The 22,507-nt window shown below is 35.3% G+C and overlaps 1 protein-coding gene across 1 annotated transcript in view; it reads left to right on the plus strand.

Annotated features, from left to right (window-relative positions):
* The first annotated feature begins 6,717 nt into the window (after positions 1 to 6,717).
* Positions 6,718 to 22,507, plus strand: part of ANLN (anillin, actin binding protein) — a 41,382-nt gene continuing 25,592 nt past the window's right edge. Inside the window, exons 1-7 of the mRNA XM_004676857.2 lie at positions 6,718 to 6,794; positions 12,185 to 12,338; positions 14,325 to 14,627; positions 17,915 to 18,300; positions 19,380 to 19,605; positions 21,281 to 21,468; positions 21,741 to 21,848. Of these exons, the coding sequence (XP_004676914.1) occupies positions 6,777 to 6,794; positions 12,185 to 12,338; positions 14,325 to 14,627; positions 17,915 to 18,300; positions 19,380 to 19,605; positions 21,281 to 21,468; positions 21,741 to 21,848 (1,383 nt within the window). The 5' untranslated portion in view covers positions 6,718 to 6,776. The remainder of the gene's footprint in view (positions 6,795 to 12,184; positions 12,339 to 14,324; positions 14,628 to 17,914; positions 18,301 to 19,379; positions 19,606 to 21,280; positions 21,469 to 21,740; positions 21,849 to 22,507) is intronic.

A 22,507-nucleotide genomic window follows, 5' to 3' on the forward strand; every position in this document is an offset into this window, starting at 1 on the left:
GCTGTGAATTGCAAAGTCAGTTTTCCCATTAGTTAACTTAGTAGATGCGGACAAGCTAAAACAAATTTAGTTGAGCTGCAAATAACGTAGGGAAAATTCAAATAGGTCCTTTATGACATAGGTCCTATCATCTCTTTGATCTCATTTCCCACTCCCCTTTCCCTTTGATCCTCTAGATACATTGATTTTCTTGATATTACTGAAAAATCACTCCAGGCGGGTTGCAATTTGGAATTGCTCCTGCCCGAAATGCTCTTCTCCAGACATCCGCAAGACAGCCTTCACTTCAATACTTAAACATCACTTCTCAGTAAGGCCTTTCATAGTTACTCATTTAAAAACCGCATTCTTTATTGGACTGTGACTGGGCATTTGGTAGCAGGCAAAGTGAGAGTACAATCTTGGAACCTATGCACTGTTATAATGCTACCACAATAAAAATGTTTAAAAGTAAAATAAAATTCCATTTTGTTTTCAGATATCCTATGCCCCTTTTCCGCCTTTTTTCTTAATAATTAATTTTATCTAATTTATTATATATTTTGCTGATTCGTCTTTATCATTATGTCTTCATCCCTAGAATAAAATTTTCACACGTGCAGTGATGTTTGTTCACTGCTATTGTCCTATCATCTAGAATTATACCTGTCACATAGTGGCCATTTGATAAATATTTGTAAATTAACTAATAAGTAGAAAGCATGCATTTTTAATGATAAAGAAAACAGAATGATATGAAATGGACATCATTTTTAAAAATTACTTTTATGTTCATCCTACCAGCATTTTCTTTTCTTCTGAACCACTTAGATTTCTAAATATCCTTAATGATAAGTACCACAGTACTTATATCAGTGCATGATATAGGAGCATTTGAATTTATCAAAGGATTTGAAAAGAAAGTCTTCATGTGTTATTGAACACTGAAATACTCTTGCTAACAAATTTGTGAATGCAGAGTTTAATTTCTTACAAACTAGTATTGTTATCAGCTCCTTTACCATTCTCCCATATTCAATTATTCATCCTCATCAAGCTCTGTGCATCTGCTTTGTTAATTATTGATTTGCACTGTGACTGCTTAGTATTTCCAGTGGGTACAGCCTTTGCAGCTGTCAGCTTGGCTGCTATTGAGTCAGCATTGTTTTTACATATCCACCAGAACAATGAACAATTCCATCTTCTGAGAAACTTTCCTTTATACCTGTTTCTAAATAAATCTTTAATATTGAGACAAAAGAATTGATGTGATTATCAGTTGCTACTCAAAGTACTCATGCAAAATGAAGTTAGGAATTTATTAAAACTTAAAGGTGTACCTCCTCTTTTCTAAAGTTGAAATTAAACTTAGGTTTTCCAATAATAGACAAAAATATTATAGTTCCTCTGCTTCAGTATTATACTGGGCTTTACTTTCATTTTTACATACACTAATAGCATTACATTGTGGACCGCTTTTATACAAAATCTTTAAAGACTTCGTTCAATTTTGGATACAAAAACAATAAGATATTTTAATAGAAATATTGTTCTTTTATATAGATGGGGTTTTTACATTACAAATAAAGACCTTATATTATCTTGTCAGTAATTTTTGTTTAATTAACTAGCTGTATGTTTATCTGTATATTCACAAAAAAGAATATACAAATATTCATACAGGATAAAAAATATTGGTCAACACTTAGATAGCATTTGATATTTACCTTGATTGGGGGAGTTTGGGTAGTAAAGGCTAAGGAAGAGGGACAATAGTGAAGACTAGAAAAGGCTGTTAATTATTATTGACTAACTAGTGTTAGTGGAGAGACAAACAACTATATGTCACATTCTATAGCAAAAGTTCAGTATATATTATGCTTGAAACAGAGAAACTTAATTTCTTTAGTTCTTAGTAACTAAAAAATGAGACTTGATGAGAGTTTAAAAGAATGGGAGAAGTTTCTGGAAAATATTTTTGACTTTTCTTCCTGTTATAATGGAAGTAATTTATGTCACTGAAAATATGTCACTGAAAATACATACATTGAGGAACATTCATCTGCAGCCTGCCCTAATAGAACGGAGCAAACATAGTGCCCAGATTCTGACAATCAGTAACAAAAGCCTCACGGCAAGCAATAAACAATGCTTCTTGAATCACAGAAGAAAAAATTCAGGGACTAGTTGGTAGAATTAGTTTTCATGACTTTTTAAATTTTCAGGTAAGTTTGAATGCTTTCAGAATGCCTATACTGAGAGAATGGAATGTTTTCAGTATGTCTATATTCAGAAGAATGGAAAACATTAAGTGGAAGCCAAATGAAAGAATGCATTGTGAAACAGTCTCTGCCTTTACAATTCAGAGAAAAAGAACACCACAAAAAATCCTGGGAAACAGTGACTTTTTTTTTTATAAGATAGTGATTGGGGTAGGAAAGAAGTTTTTAAACAAAAACATTGTCCATCTTATTTATATTTTTTAAGAAACCAAAATGTGTCTTAATTTACTCCTTCCACAGATACTGACAAGTGCCTGCTGTATACAAGAAAAGACTTGATAAAAATACATGATTCATACCTTTAGAAAATTTACTGAGAGTGCCTAAAATATATGTGAAAACATACACACACATCAGCTAATCCTTAGCTCCAACATCAGGGATGCTATGGTGAGTAAATTAGTATCCCAGTTCCCTTGAAGCTTATATTATACTGGTAGAAACAAACAAGTTAAAAATTATGCCATTTCAGATACAGATGAATGCTAGGAAATCCTGTCAATCAGAGAAGTATGCTAGATGGTGACTTGGAATAAGGATGGGTGAGTCAAAGAAAGGCCTCTTGGAGGAAGTTACTTTTGAGCTGAGACATTGAAGGATGAAAGAGTCAGGCATAGTAAATTTAGGTAAGGGGAATTGCAAAGGCAAATGTCCTGAGTTGGGAATCATCTATCTTTACATGATTATGGTGCTATGTGTGAAGGTCAGCATGGTTGGAGTTCAGTGAACCCTTGCAAAGTGATAGGAAAAATTATTTCAAAGTAGGTGGGGCCAGAACAGGAGTTTGGACTTTGTTCTAAGTGCTGTGAGAGTCACAGGTGGATTTTAAACAGGGCTGTGACATTATTTGGCTTATGTTTTTAAAACATCCCATTGGCAGCTCTGAGGGTAAAGATAAGAGGGTGAGAATGAAAGCAGGGAAACAAGAGGGGGAAATTCTTGCTTTTTGCTAAGTCATGTTGATGATGGCTTAGAGTGACAAGGAAGCTGTAGAGTGGGAGAAGTAGAAGACCATGTATTTTGGAGGCAGAGTTGATCTGTGAGTGGAGGAGAGAAAGAGGAAATTGGGTTTCTTTTTTGGTTTGAACAATTAGGTGGATAGTGAATCATTTAGAAAAATGGAAAAGACTAGGGAAGAATACACATAATATTTTTTTTCTTGCCTTCCTTTTTGGAATAGATTTAGTTAATATGTGGCCTCATAGAAAAGGGTAAGGTGGACAGTCAGGTCCACTATGTGGGCATGGCTACAAGGCACATTTTAAATCTGACCAAATAGAGAATGGATTGAAGGTAAGGGCTAGGGGGTATTAGTCTCAGTACAGAGAGAAAGAGGGAAAAATATAAATATTCAAGATCAGAATCAGGAGACCAGTTTTGGGGTCTGAAATTTTGGACATGGCACACTTTCAAGTATTGATTAGAGTTCAAGTGCAGCCATATATAAGGCAGATGAATAGAAAAGAGGAGGGGTCAGTATAGTATATCCTGAATGGTGATGTCAGAATATAGAAGACGACAGACACTAATGATTCATCAGTAAACATTTTTAGAGACTTATTACATGCCAGACAAAAATGAGCCTGAGAAAGTCTGTGATGGTATTAGAATGTGAAACAGAGGAATGTGAGAGTAGACATCACAAATGCCAAAATTTGGGAAGGTTAATGAGTGAAAACACTATGGTATGAAAGTAGTATGACAGGAAAAATATCAGAAATGTTTGAAAGTTGAAGTTCATGAAATTTGTGACAGATATCAGAGAAGTACAATGATCTAGTACAATCTCATAACAAAGTTAAGGAGACTTTATTTTTGATGTTCAACAGAGGTTGATGCTTAAAAAAATACTGACTTTTGCTATTTTGTAATATTTCAGAGCTATTTTCTTTAATATAGGATCATTACAAAATTGGGATCTATGAATATACCTTTCAGAAATTTAGGTGTGGAAAAGTAAAGTTGCTAATATATAAATTTTAGTATGAAAAACACCTAAAAGAGTTCTTTCTCTTTATGAATGATTTTACTGTTGTCTTTAAATATGAATTGCCTTAAAACCCTTGTTAATCACTAGTAAAAATAAGAACATTAAAGCTGAATATATTTTGAGAATGGTCTAACAAAGGAAATATGTCTGTTTGGTTTTTGGAAACAATTTAAATATGTTCAGAGAGTACTATCTGTTTTCTCTCACACTGGACTATGGAACATTTTCATTGACTAAATGACAAAAGAATAAAAATCTGTGAAGCTAAGGACTTTTAATAACAAAGACTGTAACAAATAAAAATAGCCCTTTTCAGTAAAATGTATATAACATTCTTTGATGGCTCTTACTTCTTCATTGTAATAAATGTAAAAGAAATGGCCTTTCAGCCAGATAACCTGATGTAGAGAAGTTGACTTTAGTTCGTGCCCCTTCCTTATGGTTAGATCTCGACTTTTTCACTCCCTGTAAAAATAAGAATATTTATCATATATCATTTTGTGTCCTTATTTAAATCAACAAAAATTCCTGGTCTCACTTTCCAATGTTGTTTCAAACAATCTCCCACCTATCCCTTTCTTGTCTAGCACTAGATAAAAATTCAAGCATCTATTCCCTTTTGTTCTTAAGTAGCATATTTTGAGTTAAATACCAACAATTTGATATACTAGACACTTGCATATTTTTACTACAGGCTACTTTGGAATCTCTATTTTCATGTGATCCACCTAACAACTCCAAGAATGGCTAGGTAGTTGATTATTTAGATAACCTGAACTTCCAAAGGCTAAGTCAGATGTTCTTAACCTGGTGACCACAAATTTCATGAAAGTCTATTAGTGTATTATTGAATGAGCACTTTTCTAGATAGAGGATCATCATTAAGTGTATTTTCAAAGAAGTCCATGACTCCCCCAAAAGGTTAAAAAAAGGTGTTCAATGATTTGCCTGAAGGCTAAGGTTATATAGCCTTGGTGGAGCCAAGTAACTTCTAACCCACACTAAGAATTCTTATTTATAATCCATGACATCAAAATTCAAATTACAGATATTACTAGTGAAATACCTTTTGTAATGCTTATGGATCGTTAGAATTGAAACATCAATATGCTGAAACCAACCCTGAAAAAAAATACTCATTATAATACTCTCTCACTATAAATTATTGAGTCTATATAGGAAAGATTGTCTTAAAATGTCAGTAATCTAAAATAACGGTCTATTTACCTTATCTGGAATAGTTTTGGTATGTTCGGCCGTTGATCTACAAGGTGTTATTTTCAAACCAACAAGTGAGGAAGAAGCCTCGTTACAAGTCCCAACAGAGACTTGCTAAAGGAAAAATGCATCTAAAGGTAACTAGGTAACGTTTAGCAATCAGAATAACACGAGACACAGCCTAATCTACTGATGGAAAGCATACCACGAACTGAGAATGGGACTTTTATTTTTCTTGGACCAGTTAATGTCTCAGTGTCTCCTTCCTCTAAACTGCAAAAAGGAAGGATTAAAGTATATGGCTTCTCAGCATCTTCCCAGTTCTAACATTTTATGTAATTGAGTGCATGTGCACATATGGAATAGTAAAAATGCACAAAATGAGGAATGATGAAAAAAAACCAAGGGCTATCAAAAATTAAATTTTACTGCATGAGGACTAAAATGTATTAATAATGGCTTAAACACATGAAAAATCTGGAGATTGAAAGCTCTGACAATTTGTCAGGGACAGAAAAAAAAATGTAACCACAGTTATGTAGGATGTAAGCTACTGAAATTAACAAAAAGTAAAATAGAAAGCATGAAGGAGCTTTGTGTGTAAGCTTTGCATATAGTCTATGTTAAGGCTCATCTTTCCAGTAGGAAAAGTTTCCAGCGCGCAAGATGGGTCACAAGCCATTAGCCTACGTGACCAGTAAACACTAGCTTTGCCCCTCACGAGGACCAAGACCGCAGAAGCCTTCGGGTAAAATTAAGCAAGGCGAAAAGCTACCGACGGCCCTAGGGCCAGTGGGATTTCAAAACACTAGAGGTCTTAATCTTACATTTAGGAATGTGGGAAGGCGGGAACGCCCACGCACAGCGGCTGCAAATCTACCGGTTTAAAATGGGTGGGGAGAATAAGCGTCGCGGGGTGGGGCTTCGGCAGGCAGGCGGTTAAAACGCTTGGAGAACCGAACCTACCGCCGCTACCAAAGCCAGAGCTAGGCTGAGTACCGAAACCAGGAAACTCCCAGCGCGCAGCGGGCGGGAGAATCCACGTGATCGTGCGTGGGGGCGGAGAGAGGCGCACCCGGCCCCAAACGCATGCGCGCGGCTCCAGGCGCTGAAATTCAAATTTGAACGGCCTCCGCCGAGACTGACACTGGAGACTGGGGGAAAGAGGAGAGTAGTTTGGGAGAGCACTGCCGCCCCCGACTCCTTTTTTCTCCAGGTGACAGTAAACCGGGACTCACTTCTTTTCTTTTTTTGAATTTGAGCCATCGTTTCCGCAATCTTGCTATCGACACAGGAAGCCTGGGGCGATGGACCCGTTTACCGAGGTGAGAAAACTTGCGGGCGCAGCCTGTCATAATCTCTCTCGGACCCCACTTCCTCCCCACCTTCTGTCAACCTCTGGGCCCACCGGCGGAGAACGCGAGTGTGCGCGTGCGCAGAATGCGTGAGGGAGGCGTCACGGCGGGGTGGGGGTGGTGGTGGTGGTGGTGGTCTCGGTCTCCGTCTTGGTTGCGCTGCCTTCGGCTGCTGTGTTTGCGGTTTTCTTGTGGTCCTTGTCCTATTGAAGACTTTTGAGTCTGGCCGAAAAGGCGGTAGGGAAAAGCGCCTGTGAGCCACGGTTATTATGCCCCTTGGCAGTGGAGCCCTGTTCTCGGTGAGAGTGAGCTTGGGACCAGGCAGAACTGGTCCGGTTAAGAGTAGTAACAGCCGGCATAACTTGTAGGGTGGAGTCGGGTGCTGAATGAGTCAGTGCTGTGTTTGCAGCCGCCTCTTGGGAACAGAATGGAATGTGATTTTGCGGGATTCATGCGGCACGCAGAGAAGCTGTATTTGGGGATACTGCTAATTAAATGTCTGCAAAACGTTCAAATAAATCATTGCTTAAACCTTTGCATCCCTGCCTGTAAAGTTCCTTCGGATTCTGTCGCTCAGCTACCTGGCGAAGTTTCGGGTTTGACACTCTTAATGGGAAAGAACTGACGCCAACAGATTTAGGTATTAAGCAGAAGTATTAACCTACGACTTAAATAAGCAGAGTAAAGAAACAGACCTTGTTTGTGTACGGAGCAGAATAGTATTAGTAATACTTTATTTTTTTTGAAATTGAATGCGGGTTGATTAATTAATTACGCCGTTATTATATCAGTTATTTATCTAGCTTGGCTTGTTGAGAATGCACATTGACATACTCAACTGTCCACTCCCTTGACTTCCAGGACAGTTCCTCTTTCTTTAATTGTGCAAGTTTAAAACTTTTTTTGAATTGTTGTAAAGCGCGCTAAAAGATGACTGTACACTAGATTTTAAAATTTAAAGGCTATATAGAATAATATTACTTTTTGGGAGATACGGTTACAATTCCATAACTACCTAAGAGATTAAAAGTTACAGAAATGAGAATTTACTTGCATTCAAACAAAACAGTATTTTTTGTTTCAAATACTCAGTCATCTTGGGGAAATCACCTTAATTTGTTCACCATAAAGATATTAATAGAAAAATCCAGAACACGTTCTTATATTAACTTTAAAGAATAGCACTGGTTAACACATCAGTTTTTTATTGAAGTTTTAAAAGTATGTATTGTTTTGTTATTAGAATAGGAAACAAAACCATTTCTTCTGTGTGATCTGAATTTTTTTTTCTATTTCAAGTACCTGGAAAGAACAAAGCATTTGAGAGAGGACTGTAAATTGTATTTCATTTTATTTAGAAACACCCTTCTGAAGTTAGCAAAAATCTCAATGAAATAATTTTCCTTTGAAAGGAATTTTCATTTTAGAGTGTGCTCAACGTATGCATGGTTTAATATATATAGTTTATATTATGAAATGGTAGACAGTTACAGTTGAAATAAACAGCTTTGACATCTTTTCCTTAATTGGTAATCAGTGGACTATTTGTTTTTGTTCCAGTGATCAGTGCATGATGTTAGGGCTCATAACATTTTATTATTAAAAAACAGGGCTAGACAAGGAACTGTCCTCAGAAAATTAGTTAAAATGACTTTCTCAACCAGAGTTTCTTATCAAAACCATAGAACACAAAAATTTTTTGAGGGGCTCTTTCCTCAATTTTCCCAAGGCAGCTCATACCTAGTAGAGCATTCCTACAACCATAGGAGAGATGTGAATTCATTGTATTAATGCTAGGGCATTAGGGCTAATTCTCTTGGAAACAATGATTGAGAAAGGCAACAACCATCCTAAATTCTCTTTTCCTCCAACAATTCAGTGGTTCATTGATTGTCCTCCCCGCGTGGTATGGTGTGCCACTTTCTTCAACTCCTTGTCTCTTCCACTTGTCATACTGTTTAATCTCCATCTGGGAAGTTTATATCTCCCATTTTTAGAGGATACCTTATCTTTCATAATGCTGATCTCACTTGTGTTTATCTGTCAAAGATGCTTCCTGCCAGAATAGGAAGGACTGCTTTCCTATTCAGAGAAGTTTCCCTGACAACTAGTACCCTATGTCATTCTATTGATGGCATAGAAAAGTCATTCAGTCCAACTTACTTTACAAAGGAAAAATTATATATAACAGTAACTATCAGAATATTTTAGCAACTTTTCTTTTATTTATGGTAGAAAATTTCAAAGTACACATGTATAATAACAGGCACCCATTACCCAGCAACTTACGGCCACGTTGTTTCACTGTATCCTGGTGGACTGCCTCCCTTTGCATTATTTGGAAGCATATCCTATACATAATATAATTTTAAATACGTCAGTATTTATCACAATAGATAACAAATTTTTTTAAACATAAGAATAATGCCATTATCACCCTAAGAAATTAACACTTCCTCAGTAGCAACTATTTTCTCAGTGTACGATTATCCCAAGTGTCTTAAATGTGTTTGCAGTTGTTTGAATCAGGATCTACATAGGGTCCACAGGGGAATGTCTTGAATGATGATCTTGAATCAAATAGAAATATAGAATTCATCTTGACGCCTGTCCAAGCAGTTGAGGAAGATGATTATTAAGATCAGCTGATTGCATTAAAAATATATCTGCTATTGTTACAGAGCAGATTGAGAGGCATCCCAGAGCCTCCAAACCTGCCCACTTGATCTGCCATCTACCACATCAAGACAAAACATAACTTAGTGCACAAGGCCTTTAATGGAAAGGAATTTTAATACAGTTAGTATGCAAAAAGAGAAGGGAAGGAATATAGCTTCCAAATCAAGTACCTGAAGTTACCCATCCCCTTGTGGATTAATGTTGGACCAAATAGGGTTGGTCCACTGAGCAGGACCACTGAGGCCCAAAAGTTTGCCTCAAGTCTAAAGCACCTTCTAGTGGGTTCCCATTAGAAGGGGCAGAAGGGGCAAAAATCAAAATCGAGGTTAAAATCTGCCATTGTTAACCTCTCTATGGATCTCTCACATCAGTTTCAACCAGCACAAGACCAAGAATTTTATTTACATGTCTCTCTGTTCCATGTTCCTCCTTCAGGCTCTCTCGCTTCTCTCTGCTCAGCTCCACCCTTCGTTGAGTGAGTCAGAGAACCTGTAACCTCTGTTCTTCTTTGGACAACCCTGTCGTGATATGAAGTTACAATCTGTTGAAAATAATTCTGTTAAAAGAGCATTTGGACATAGTGAAGAGACACTTTAGCGCATAGTGATTAAAAGACCATATTGCATTTGCCATTTCTTTACCTGCTATTTCTTAGCTCTGTGATACTATGTGGTATTTTGTAACATGAGCCTGAGTTTCTTCAGCTGCAAAACAGTGGTAGAAATAGAATCTACCAAATACAGTTTAGAAAATAAAGGAGTTAGTATGTGCACACTGAAAGTATATTGAATCCTATATAAGCCTTACTGATATACTTGTTAGGTGGTTTTAAACCACCAACTTAATAACATATCAGTGTGAACTTCTTAATTTGAAGAACTGCTCTCATCCCAGTCTAAGATTAGCACAGGAAAACCCAGAGCTTAGGTGTGCCAAATTAGAGTTTTCTCTGTAGCAAACTTAAAGAGAAAAATAAACAAAAACAAAACTGCAATCCATTACCTTATTAGGCATTTTTTTTATTGTGAGATACCTTAAATTCTTTTATGCATGCCGGCTGAACATAAATCAGTCTGCTGTTACTATGTTGAATAAAGTTATTTTATAGAATTAAAATCTCTATAGTGACTGGGAAAGAGAGCTGCTAGAGCATAATAGAAGTAAGTCAATTTATGTTGCGTCTTTTCAAAGAAGACAGGGAAATCAATAGTACTATCAAGAAAAATTTCTGTAGAAATGATCTGGGATATATGTGGCAGAAATTGCTTAGGGTCCATGAGCTTTGATTATCAATGTGGAATATCTTTTCCCCCATTATGTTAGTTATAGAAGTGTTTTTTTTTATGCTTCTATATTGTGAAGGAGGTCTGATTTTTGAAGAAATGTGCCTTAAATTTAAAAGAACTCAAGTTCTTTATACACAATTATAAGGAAAGATAACATTTATTAAACTTTTGAGTTTATGTTCTTTGGATACATCATTTCTTTTAATCCTTGGTGCTTATTAGTTTTACTTTACAGGTATTTTGTCTTATCTACTTTAACTTTTTTAATCTTGAAATTTTTTAGTCCAATTTGGACAATAGCATACTTGTGTTTGTTTGAATGGCAGAACCACATTCTTTTGTTGTGATGCATAGCTCATGGTAACTGAAGATATACTGACTCACAAGACTCTTAACTGACCAGAATGGAATGTGGGCATGTCTATGAATAAACATAATTAGGCGAGGTTTGAATTTGGGGAGTGATAGATATGATAGATTTCTGGTAGGGGTGGGGACAATCAGAAATATATGAATTTGTATAACAAAATAACTTTGAGTTTGACTGAAGATCTTTGTTTTAGAAGGTTTTATTTCACAAATTGCTCTTTCAGTGATAGAGATTCCATATTAGTTATTTCATTGAACTTTAAGTTAGAAATTGTTCCTAGGAAAAATAGCTTGCTTTCTTCCAAATTTAGCTCAGATATCTTTCACATACTCAAGGAAATTTTAAAAAATTATATTATTTTAAATTAAGAAGGTCAAATGGACATTAATTTCTTAGTCGGCACTATGATAGCTGTATTTTTACCTCTAGTCAATAAGGTGCATTGGACAGAAAATTAGTTCTTTACAGTGTCTTGTGTTTGTTTTACCACACTAATTCAAGTAAGAATGTTGGTTGGTTCCAAGTAAGAACAAAGGAATATTCATGATTTAATGGAATGACTAAGATTTTAACTTAGTTATTTTATTATGTTTATGTTTAAAATGTTAGATTTTTAGTTTCTCTTATGCAGTACTATATTTTTAAAGGGCCAAATATGCTCTTTACCACCACCTCATATTTTAGGGACAGCTATAACAAATTACTACAAATCTAGTGGTGTTTTATTGATCAAAGCAAATCATAAAACCCACCTAATGTAAGGGTATGGAAATCAATTCTTTTGATTGAAGCAGAAAAGTCTATGACTATTTAAAATCTTCTGCATCTAGCTTTATATATTTTATTCCTCATTTAATTTTCATGTTATATCAATCTTTTTGTCATTGGGCTGTTTGGTGAATCTTAATTATTAGAGTTTCTCTTTTGACATGTTACTTAACTGCTATCTTATGTGGCAACTGGTGATTTTAGAAGTTTTGTGAACCTTTAACTAAACTTGTGTCCTAACACTGACATATATGTAGAAACTGCTTGAACGAACCCGTGCCAGGCGAGAGAATCTTCAGAGAAAAATGGCTGAGAGGCCCAAGGCAGCACCAAGGTCTGGGGCTCACATTAAGCGAGCCAGAGAACCGCTATCCGAAGCAAGTAACCAGCAACCCCTCCCTGGTAGCGAAGGTAAAAGACTTGTGTGTGTGGGGGGGGGGGGGCGGGAGGGGGGCAAAGCTTGCACCTTTTAAAGGTGATAAGCCCTAAGTATTTCATTATGCAAGGTAAGAGTCTTTGAAAGACAAATGTAATGGTCTCTGAGGGAAAGATTAGCCTTATCTTTTATAACTGTTATATTAGGTCCAGAATCTATCAGGCCGGAGCAGAGGAGCAAATAAATTCAAATTAATTGTTTGAACTTTTTATTTTCTTCAGTCCAAACTTATCTTGAAAAACACAGGAGCAGGGGAACACTTACACTGGCAGTAGTATGAGATATGTTTATGTATACCCCAATAATGCAGAGCATCTGACCACCAAGTTTAGATGGTGCCACCTTTCTGGCATAAACACAGGAACAAAAGGCAGTCCTGCACAAATACTTGCCATTTAATGAGTCTTTTCATCCTTGTCTGTTGAACCATTTTTTTAAAAGAAGGTTGGCATACAATATAGGTTGTTGGTCTATTATAGAGTAGGTAAAATTGAAAAAAAACAAAACTCACCTGGAAACTATTGTATTCTTTCCTAAATTCTGGCATCAATCAGCCAGGATCAAGAGCCAGGATCAATCAGTTGCCTTAGTCTTTTTCTAGAATGATGAATAGCCTGGAGAGAATAATTTTCCTTAGTATAATGTTAATACATATAAAAAAGAGCAGTATGGTATTTTGTATTACAATATTACAGTAAAGCACAGTTAAGGCCTGGGACTAGCGCACAGTTATTTTGGAAGCTAGGCATTGAATGAGAATTTATTTTCAACTGTTTATACATTTTGAATGTAGGGAGGGAAATATATTACATGGTATGGAATTTAGAGGGAAAATAGGGGCCAGGCCCCAGTCCAGGATTTGTTACTGTTTCTATGATGATATAGGTTTCTACAATCAAATATTGAGTACAGCCTACTTGAAAACCATTGGATAGAACTACATTTTAATGCTTAAATGGAAGTATCTACTGTTTTGTAAGAGAATTATAAATTTGAAGAATTCTGTACTTCCAGGTGGTGTTGCATGTTAAAATTGGAACATTTTTAAAAATATTATTTCATGTATTTATGGAGAATAGATCCATAAAGGGGTCCAGAAGATTAGAATGAATCCTGACGTATGCATATTTAGGTTGATGTCGGGTAGAGCAATCATGACTTTATACTATTCTGGTAAAACTGCCAGAATAAGAACACTTGTTTAGACAGCCATTGAAACTGGTCTCATATGAGATTTTCTTTTTTGCTTTTAAGTTGTTAACTTTTTAGGAGAAATATTGTTAATCATTCCTGATTAGACATAATATTGTGTAGGTATTTTGGGACTTTAACATTTATTTTGTAGGTGTTCATAGACATTTAAATTGTGAAATATAGTTAAACACTTGTGTTGATGGATCTGTTTGGTACTGATCAGATAATTCAGTTATTGTTTTGTTTCCCTGCCTCTCTCCTAAACCTCAAATCAGGTACCCTTCTACCATTGCTTACTGTCCATGAAAGATAATTTTAAAAGCAGATAACTTTCTTCCTATTCTTAGTTCACTTGAGTGCCAATTTAAGAAGGGAGCTTAACTTCTCTTTGCTTGATAATTATATAAGAATGATATAATTGAACTAAATGACCTTTAAACTCTTTAGAACATTTTTTACTCTGTGTATGCATGTGTAATTTCCTATTGTCTTAAGACTACATGAAGTATTATACATGTAATTAAAGGAATAGCGAAACACATATTAATTTGCTGAGTACCCTGCTGCAAGTTTTTCATACTATGAGAAATTACAAAATTTTGAAGATTTTTTTCCTTTTTTTTTTTTTTTTAATCTAGAGAAATCTTGTACAAAGCCATCACCATCAAAAAAGCGCTTTGCTGAGTACCCTGCTGCAAGTTTTTCATACTATGAGAAATTACAAAATTTTGAAGATTTTTTTCCTTTTTTTTTTCTTTTTAATCTAGAGAAATCTTGTACAAAGCCATCACCATCAAAAAAGCGCTGTTCTGACAACACTGAAGTAGAAGTGTGTAATTTGGAAAATAAACAACCGGTTGAATCAGTTTCTGCAAAATCCTCTTCTCCCAGTCTTAAGTCTCAGGGGCAGCCACAAGAACCATCAGTTCCTATCAGCGATCCAGCATCACAGCTGGAAGGGAGGAGAGGGCTGAACTCAGCACAGGAAACAACTTCAGCCTCCTCAGTTAAAACTCGAATGCAAAAACTGGCAGAGCAACGGCGTCATTGGGATAATGATGACATTACAGGTATAAATTATATAGATGGATTGGTCCGAAAATTGTTAAAGTAAAACTCAATTTGGGACGTTGAAAATTTTTATTCCTCCATTAATACATGAAAGGTAATACTTTTGTGTAACCCAAGTATCTTTTGGTTGAAGATGGTTTGTATATCAATAGTATATGCATTGGTTGTGTTCTCATTGAAGTAGATAATGATGTAATTCTTAGACTAGTTTACAAACACCTGATCTTATATTATCTTGTATTTGCAATTAAAAAAAATCATAAACTCTGGCATTATTAGCTTTGCTTACCTTCAGATCTATACTCAAGAAATCGTACTTTGTGTATTCAGTAATTAAATAATCCTCAGTGACTGAGGTTTATGGTGCTGTTTATTAAGGGAGAAAGAAAACATCAAAAGGTACTTATTGAGCAACTGCAAAGTATATTATTATGCTAAGATGCTGTAAGGCTCGCTGCCTTTAAATCAGATGTAGAACCTGAAAAGTGAATCAATAATCATACAATAAGACTATGATTACTTTTGTATTTTTATTTTTGTATTTTTGTTTTATACCTTGTTACACAAAAAGCCTTAATATGGTGTATAAAAATATATGTATTATAAAAACACGACAATGAGGAAATCAAGGTGAAGAGAAAATGGACAAGGAAAGAAATGAAGAAGAAAAGTTAGTTTATTAAATATAAGTCTTAAGTTCTTCCTCACTTAGCCAAAGGTGGTTCTGAACTTGCTGGCACCAATGGTACCAGGTAGAACACTATCACTTACATGACTAATGTTTATAAGATAAAAGCACACCATCATTGGCACTAAGAGAGAACTTTCTTCTCATGTCCTCAAAAATGACTCTGTGGGCACTGTTAAACATACAAGGTTTTCTAGGTAGACAGATGGCCTGAGTCAAACCTTGTTCAGTTAAAGCAGTTCCAAAAATCAGCCAGCACAGTGCAGGTGGGCAGCTCAGTGGTGGCTGGTCCTTACCCAAGACAGTATTCCTTAAGCTTTGGCTTTTAGCCAGGCTCCTGTATCAAAATCATTCAGACCATTGATCTGGTATCTCATGAATATCCAAGAGTTCTGGGATATTTAGTCAAAAATCAAATCAAATGACCTGGAAAAATGGATGGATTATATATTTTTCAGGCAATTTTCTATAAATGTAAATTCTTTTAACCAAAACTTTGATAAGTATTGGATAACAAAGAATTTAAGCTTATACTACACCATCTTTGTTGAGATAACATTGGTTTATAACACTTTTTAATGGTTCAGGGGAATAGACTCACATCTCTTCAGATGTATGTTACGGTCCCACTCCCACCATCCAAGTAGCCACAGCCGGTTACATAGACCGCTGGTTTTCTTCCCACCTTTGTTTCAACTCCCTTCTACCCCTAGCCTCAATTCTTCAGTTATATTTATAGGGTTTATTTTGGTTTGGTTTTGTTCCTTTGTGGGTTTTTGTTGTTTGTTTTCACTATATTCCATATCTAAGTGAAATCATCTAATATTTTTTTCTCTCCTTATAACTTATTTCACTTAGCATTTCCTTTCTAGTTCCATCTATCTTGTCACAAATGGCATGAGATAATCTTTTATCTATAACTGAGTAGTATTCCATTGTATATATCACAATTTTTAAAAGATTTATTTATTTATGCATAAATAAATAAACTGGGGTACAGGCCAGAGGTGCAGGGGTGGTAAAAAGGTTCACAAGAGACAGAGTGGGAGCAGAACAGGTAGACTGAAATACAAGGCTGAGGGAGCAATGGGTGGGACAGGAGAGGTCTGCCGTGACGTGGGTCAGCTCCCTGACCAGGGATTGAACTTGTGCTGCTGTGGCTATGACAGCTTCATAGTGCAGTGCTTTAACTGCTGTGCCACCAGTGAGGGCCTTATATCACATTTTTTAGATTATTTTTTTTTATTTTCTTACATCATAATTATCACATCTTAATCCACTGCTCTGTGGGCAAGATTATACTCTGGATGTGATGGTAATGTTAAGAACAAATACTATATAAAGTGCTAGGCATTCTAGTTATTTTTTGTTCTAATATTGCATAACATTTAATTGTTAATTTTATAAGATACATAACACTTTTATCTTCATGATCTACAAGAGGAAACTAGATTTAGAGAAGCTAAGAAACCTTTCCACAGTCAGCAACTAAAATTCAAACCCCAGCAATCTGATTGTAGAGCTCAGTTCTTGTCCAACCTGCCTTTTTTTTTTTTTTTTGCATGTAACAGGTGCAGATATTCCATGTCATCAGTTTTTTGTTTTTTTTTTTTAAGATTTATTTATTTATTCATACAGAACTGGGGTACAGGCCAGAGGCTCAGGGGCAGTGAGAAGATTCACCAGAGACAGAGTGGGGAACAGAACAGGCAGATGGATGAAGTACACTGCTGAGGGGAGCAGTGGGCAGGTCAGGAGAGGTCTGCCACACCATGTGGTCACCTCTGGGGCAGGCGGGAATCGAACTCATGCTGAAGTGGCTTTAGCTTCTCAGTGCTGTGCCTTAACCCGCTGTGCCACCAGGGAGGGCCTCCATGTCATCAGTTTTACCTATATTTCAATAGTATCTGGGGACTCTCTGTACCTTGTTGTTATTCCTGAGAAGGCCAACTAGTAAATATGCCTAAGAGAAAAATGTTCCTTTTCTATTTTGTAGAATAGAGGAATGCAGTTTTTCCTAAAAAACTTTTAAAAAGACTTGATTTAATGTATGGTTAAAAGAACAACAATGGCTTGGTACATTCTAGAGCATGAAGCATTGCAGCAATGATTTTGAAAATTCCTCAAAGCAAAGTTAACAGATGCCTACCTTGGCCTTGAAAATCTCATTAAGGCATAATCTAATTTGTTGAAATTTATGAGTAAAGTATAACTAATAGTTTGATGAATGTGAAACAGGATGGTGGGTGTAAGTTAGTTAAAATTTTGAGGACTTATTCCAATCTATAAAAACTTTCTTTCTGATGGAACAGTTACAAAAGTTAGAGGTCTATTAAGCCTATTCCTGAAACAAAAATAACCGTCATCTGCTTAGAGGACAGTGCTTATTTTAAGGAAAGTTATAGAGGTAAGTAAAAGGATATTGGATTGAATATCATGTAATTTGAAAAGAGTTTGTCTAGTTTCAGCAGCTTGCACATGGGAGCTTTTTACTAGTTCTTAGATTAATTTACCTCTTTTTAATTTCTGAATGGAGTGATCCAGGTATTACCCATAAGTATAACTCTTAAACATGGATTTTTCTGAAAATGTTTTCAGATGATAAATCAGACAACACAGTCAATTCACCAGTACCATCAGAGGGAAAGACTTCCTCCCCTCCCAGACCACCCCTTTCAGAAGCTTCAGCAACTCCAGTTGGGAGAAGAGGCCGTCTGGCCAACCTTGCTGCTACTATTTGCTCGTGGGAAGATGATGTAAATTACTCATCTGCAAAGCAAAACAGTGTACAAGAACAGCCTGGTACCACTTGTTTGTCCAAATTTTCCTCTGCAAGTGTAGCATCTGCTGGGATCAATAGCAGCAGTGTTAAGCAGGAAGCTACATGCTGTTCCCAAAAGGATGGTGATGCTTCTTTGAATAAAGCCCCATCCTCTAGTGTTGTGGGAGCAGCTTTGACTAATGTTGTAGCTTCCAGCTCTGCGGTAAGTAAATGTAATTTGGACTTTGGAACCTTTTCTTTTGCTGTTATAAGTGATAATGTATGATGTATTTATATATGCAGTCATTGTATATTAGTTTATATTTATTTTTAGAATACTGATTTATGGAAAGTAAAAATCAATTTATTTTCCTATTTTGATACCTAACCCCAAGATAAGTTAGCCATTGACAACTGAGTTACATTAATTTAATGTAATTCCAAAATATGTAAATGTAACATGGAATAGGGAATGATGAGCTTCTTCTTACTCATCAGGGACAGCACTGACTATTACTTTCTCTATTCGAATTTGTTGTATCTGTGTGGCAATAGAAGATGACTGATATCTTTGAAAACTTGTAGCTATAATTTCTTCCAAAAGGCAAATTGCTGACTGATTGACCTGCCAAAGGTGGTTGGGTATATTTTTACTATATATGCTTTTAATGTTTGAAAGGTTACCTTGCACACATGTACTACCTCCATAGTTTTTAAAAACAATAAAGAAAAAGGATATTGTGTTTCTGTGCATTGTCTTTAAGTATAGAGCCAGGTTTTACAATTAAACCTATATTCAGTCCCAGCCCTGCAACATAGTTGGAATTGTCACTTTGAATAAGTTACTTGAATTTGCAAAACTTTATTTTCCTATTTGTAAAATGGGAAAGAAATAAATGTAAATGAGGCAATATACATAAATTACTTAATGTGATGCTGTGCATGTTGGTACTTAATTATAATTAGTCATTAAATAATAGGTTTTGTTAATACTGCTGTAAGAAAGAAATATCATTTGGTCTAGTACAGTTAAAATGTATAAAGTTATTAATATGATAATATGGATTTTTTAAAGAATTGGGAGTATCTTGGCATGAAATTACTCATCATTTTTTATGAGTAACTTAAATAATGGTGTTTTACAAGTTGTCTTTTTTCCATACCTTTCACATTGATTTGATTAGAGAGCAAGAATACTTTTCTCCATAGTTTATATAAAGACTTCCAAGCAAATAGGATTTGATTTTTTTTTTATAGATGTTCTGCATATTGTTACTTACCTTAACTGTTATCATGTTTTAGAAAACAACTTCCCCGGTGAAATCTTCTACCCCATCCATCACCAAAGCTAAAAGTTGTGACGTGCAAAATCCTGAGCTACTTCAAAAAGTTCCTGTTAGTCCTCTGAAAACAGAGATATCGAAACCAGTTGAGAAATCAGCTGTGTCCCAGACAGTTCAGCCCAAAAAAGAATTAAAGAGAGACATTTGTTTGCAGTCTCAACCTAAGGACAAATCTACAGCATCAGGTTATGTATTTTTTAAAACTCTAAGATAACAGCTGACTATTTTCAGGGTGTTGGTTGTCAGAATTTTTAATATCCAGTTGCAAATGGTATAAGGTTGAGTTGCTGAAGCTTGACTGTATCAAGTGACACTTTTCATATTTAAGTTTAATTGATTGAATATTCTTCAGTGTATATTTGCTCAGTTATTGGTCAAAGTATTTTTTTTTAAAAAGATTTATTTATTTATGCATACAGAATGGGGGTTCAGGCCAGAGGTGCAGGGACAGTGAGAGGATTTACCAGAGACAAAGTGGGGAGTAAAACAGGCAGATCCACTAGATACACTGCTGAGGCAAGCAGTGGGAGAGACAGGAGAGGTCTGCTGTGCCATGTGGGTCTGCTCCCTGGCCAGAAATAAAACTCATGCTGCAGTGGCTGGCAATAACTTGATAGTGCTAAGATTTAACCCTTGTGCCACCAGGAGGGGGGATCTGGAAAAGACATTTTTAGTTCTAAATTTTAGCTTCTTGAAAGTCAACTTACCTAACAACTATAATACATCATAAAAGAGATGTAGACAAATGAGAGTGAGGAAATTAATTAGTTAATAGGATAAGTATAAACCAGCAGTCATTTTCCAGAAGTAGGAAAGGAGGGAAGAAAGGCTTTCATTCCCAAAATGAGAATTGGAAATGATAGCAAAATTTCCATATGAAATAGGATTAGTTACTTCTAATTTTCTAAAGATTTGTGGCATAATTGGTATTATTATATTAGTCTTAGCTACTGGATATGCCCAGAATAGATAGCCAAGTCTCTTTTAATATTTATTTTGCATGTATCTTTACATTCTTAATATACTCTTAATTTGAGATATGTGATGAAGTGGTAATGTGGAATCTTCAAGTTATGGCCAAAGATCAATTCTTCCCTTCACCTGTTTTTGCAAATATAGTCTATGGGAACACATTTGCATACAGTCTATGGCTGCTTTCATGCTTCAGTTTTGAGTTGAGTAATTGCTGCAGTCACCACATGGCCTACAAAGCCTAAGAAATTATTTTCTGACTCTTTAAAAGAAAATGTTTGCCAATTATGATATATAATAAATCTCCTCTTATGTCATGTAACACTAACATTCTTGTAGTGAAGTAAAAGATCTTCCACTTGTTCTACTTTACATATACCTAATAATAATTCAGATATATTCTTTTAAGACTTGGTAAATCAAGACATAAAGCGTATAATCCCTAATTTTACTTCTGAAAAGAGAAGGATTTAATACATGGCTTTTCATATGTTAGACTTCCTAAAAGCAAGAAAAAATAAATTGGGTGCAGAGGTATAAATCATGACCAGGATACTTGTTGGTTATGGTATATAATTGATATAGATCAATTTCCAATCATTTAGGTTTTTTTTAATGATTTTGAGAGTTTTTTAAGCCTCACCATCCTATATTACAAAAATTATTACTTTTTGTTAAAAACTAAATTCTTTAGTTCAGAATATGGAATTAAATAGAATGGTATGATGAAAAAAATTTTTTGGATTTTCATCTGTTTACATTCTGAATGAATATTCCTAGTAGAGTCAAAGCATTTTGGGGCTATACTTAATTTTAGAAGTTTTTCCGTGGAAATCATAATTGTTACTTATTTTGAATAGCTTACAAAAATGTGTGTATGTTCTGTAGGAGGAGCAGGAATTAAGCCTTTCCTGGAACGCTTTGGAGAGCGTTGTCAAGAACACAAAGAAAGCCCAGCTCGTAGTACACCCCATAAAACCCCCATTATCACTCCAAATACAAAGGCCATACAAGAAAGATTATTCAAGCAAAATGCATCTTCATCTACTACCCATTTAGCAAAACAGCTTAAACAGGTATGACTTACAGCTTTTAACATTATTCATTATATGTTTTCAGCATAGGACCTGGAAATCAAATAGTGAACTCTGATACCAGCCTTTTTGACTGAAATAATTGTATCTTGATTTTCTTTATCAATTGTTTGAAATTAGGCATATTGTCCTGTATTCTATCTGTACTATAAATTTTTTAACCTTAAAACTGAAGAAAAAGTTTATTAGTGTTGGATTTTTTCTTAAAAATATTGTTTGGCTTTGGTGTAAACTAGAGTTTTTGATGGTTTTAGGAACGTGAAAAAGAACTAGCATGTCTTCGTGGACGATTTGATAAAGGCAACTTATGGAGTGCAGAAAAGGGTGAATACTCAAGAAGCAAACAGCTAGAAACCAAACAGGTAAAATCTTTGTTCACCTTAAAGATAGATAAAGTAGAAAAGTGAACTTAAAACAAAAGTATTTCCTTATTCCAATAAACTATGCCACTTGACATTCATAAATTCTTTAAATTCATACCAAATTATTCTCTTGTAATAATTTCTCACTCAGTGGAACATTTTACCATATTCATTGGTGACCTGTTTCAGATCATTTTTTAAAAAATATTCTTGTCACTCATTTGATTTCAGATTCCTTTTAACATTCTCCTTAGATGCAGCTTCTGAAATGCTTCTCAGAATCTACTTTTCTCATTTTTGATTGTATACTTTTCCTCAAATACCTGTCTTGACACCTAAGCAGATCTCTTACTCGCCATTCCTCCACATGTGTGCTTCAGTCCCATCATGCAGACTGTTTGCAGTTTCTCAGTGTTGCCATATTTTCATATATCTTTGTGTTAACTTGCCATTCTCATAATCTCATATCTATAGTGATGTCAGTCACCTCCCAGATCTCTTTACTCCTTATATTATTTTCTGCTGAATTCATCAGTAAACCTTCAATATAAACCCGACTTGTAAACTATATTTTTGTTTTTATATGCCTATTATACAAAATAATGAGTTACGGTATAGTTGTAAGATGAAAATAATAAAATTGTATTTCTAGTAGGTGC

Source organism: Condylura cristata, unplaced genomic scaffold, assembly GCF_000260355.1.
Source record: "Condylura cristata isolate star-nosed mole 26May11 unplaced genomic scaffold, ConCri1.0 scaffold00005, whole genome shotgun sequence".
In the NCBI taxonomy this organism is placed as follows: domain Eukaryota; kingdom Metazoa; phylum Chordata; class Mammalia; order Eulipotyphla; family Talpidae; genus Condylura; species Condylura cristata.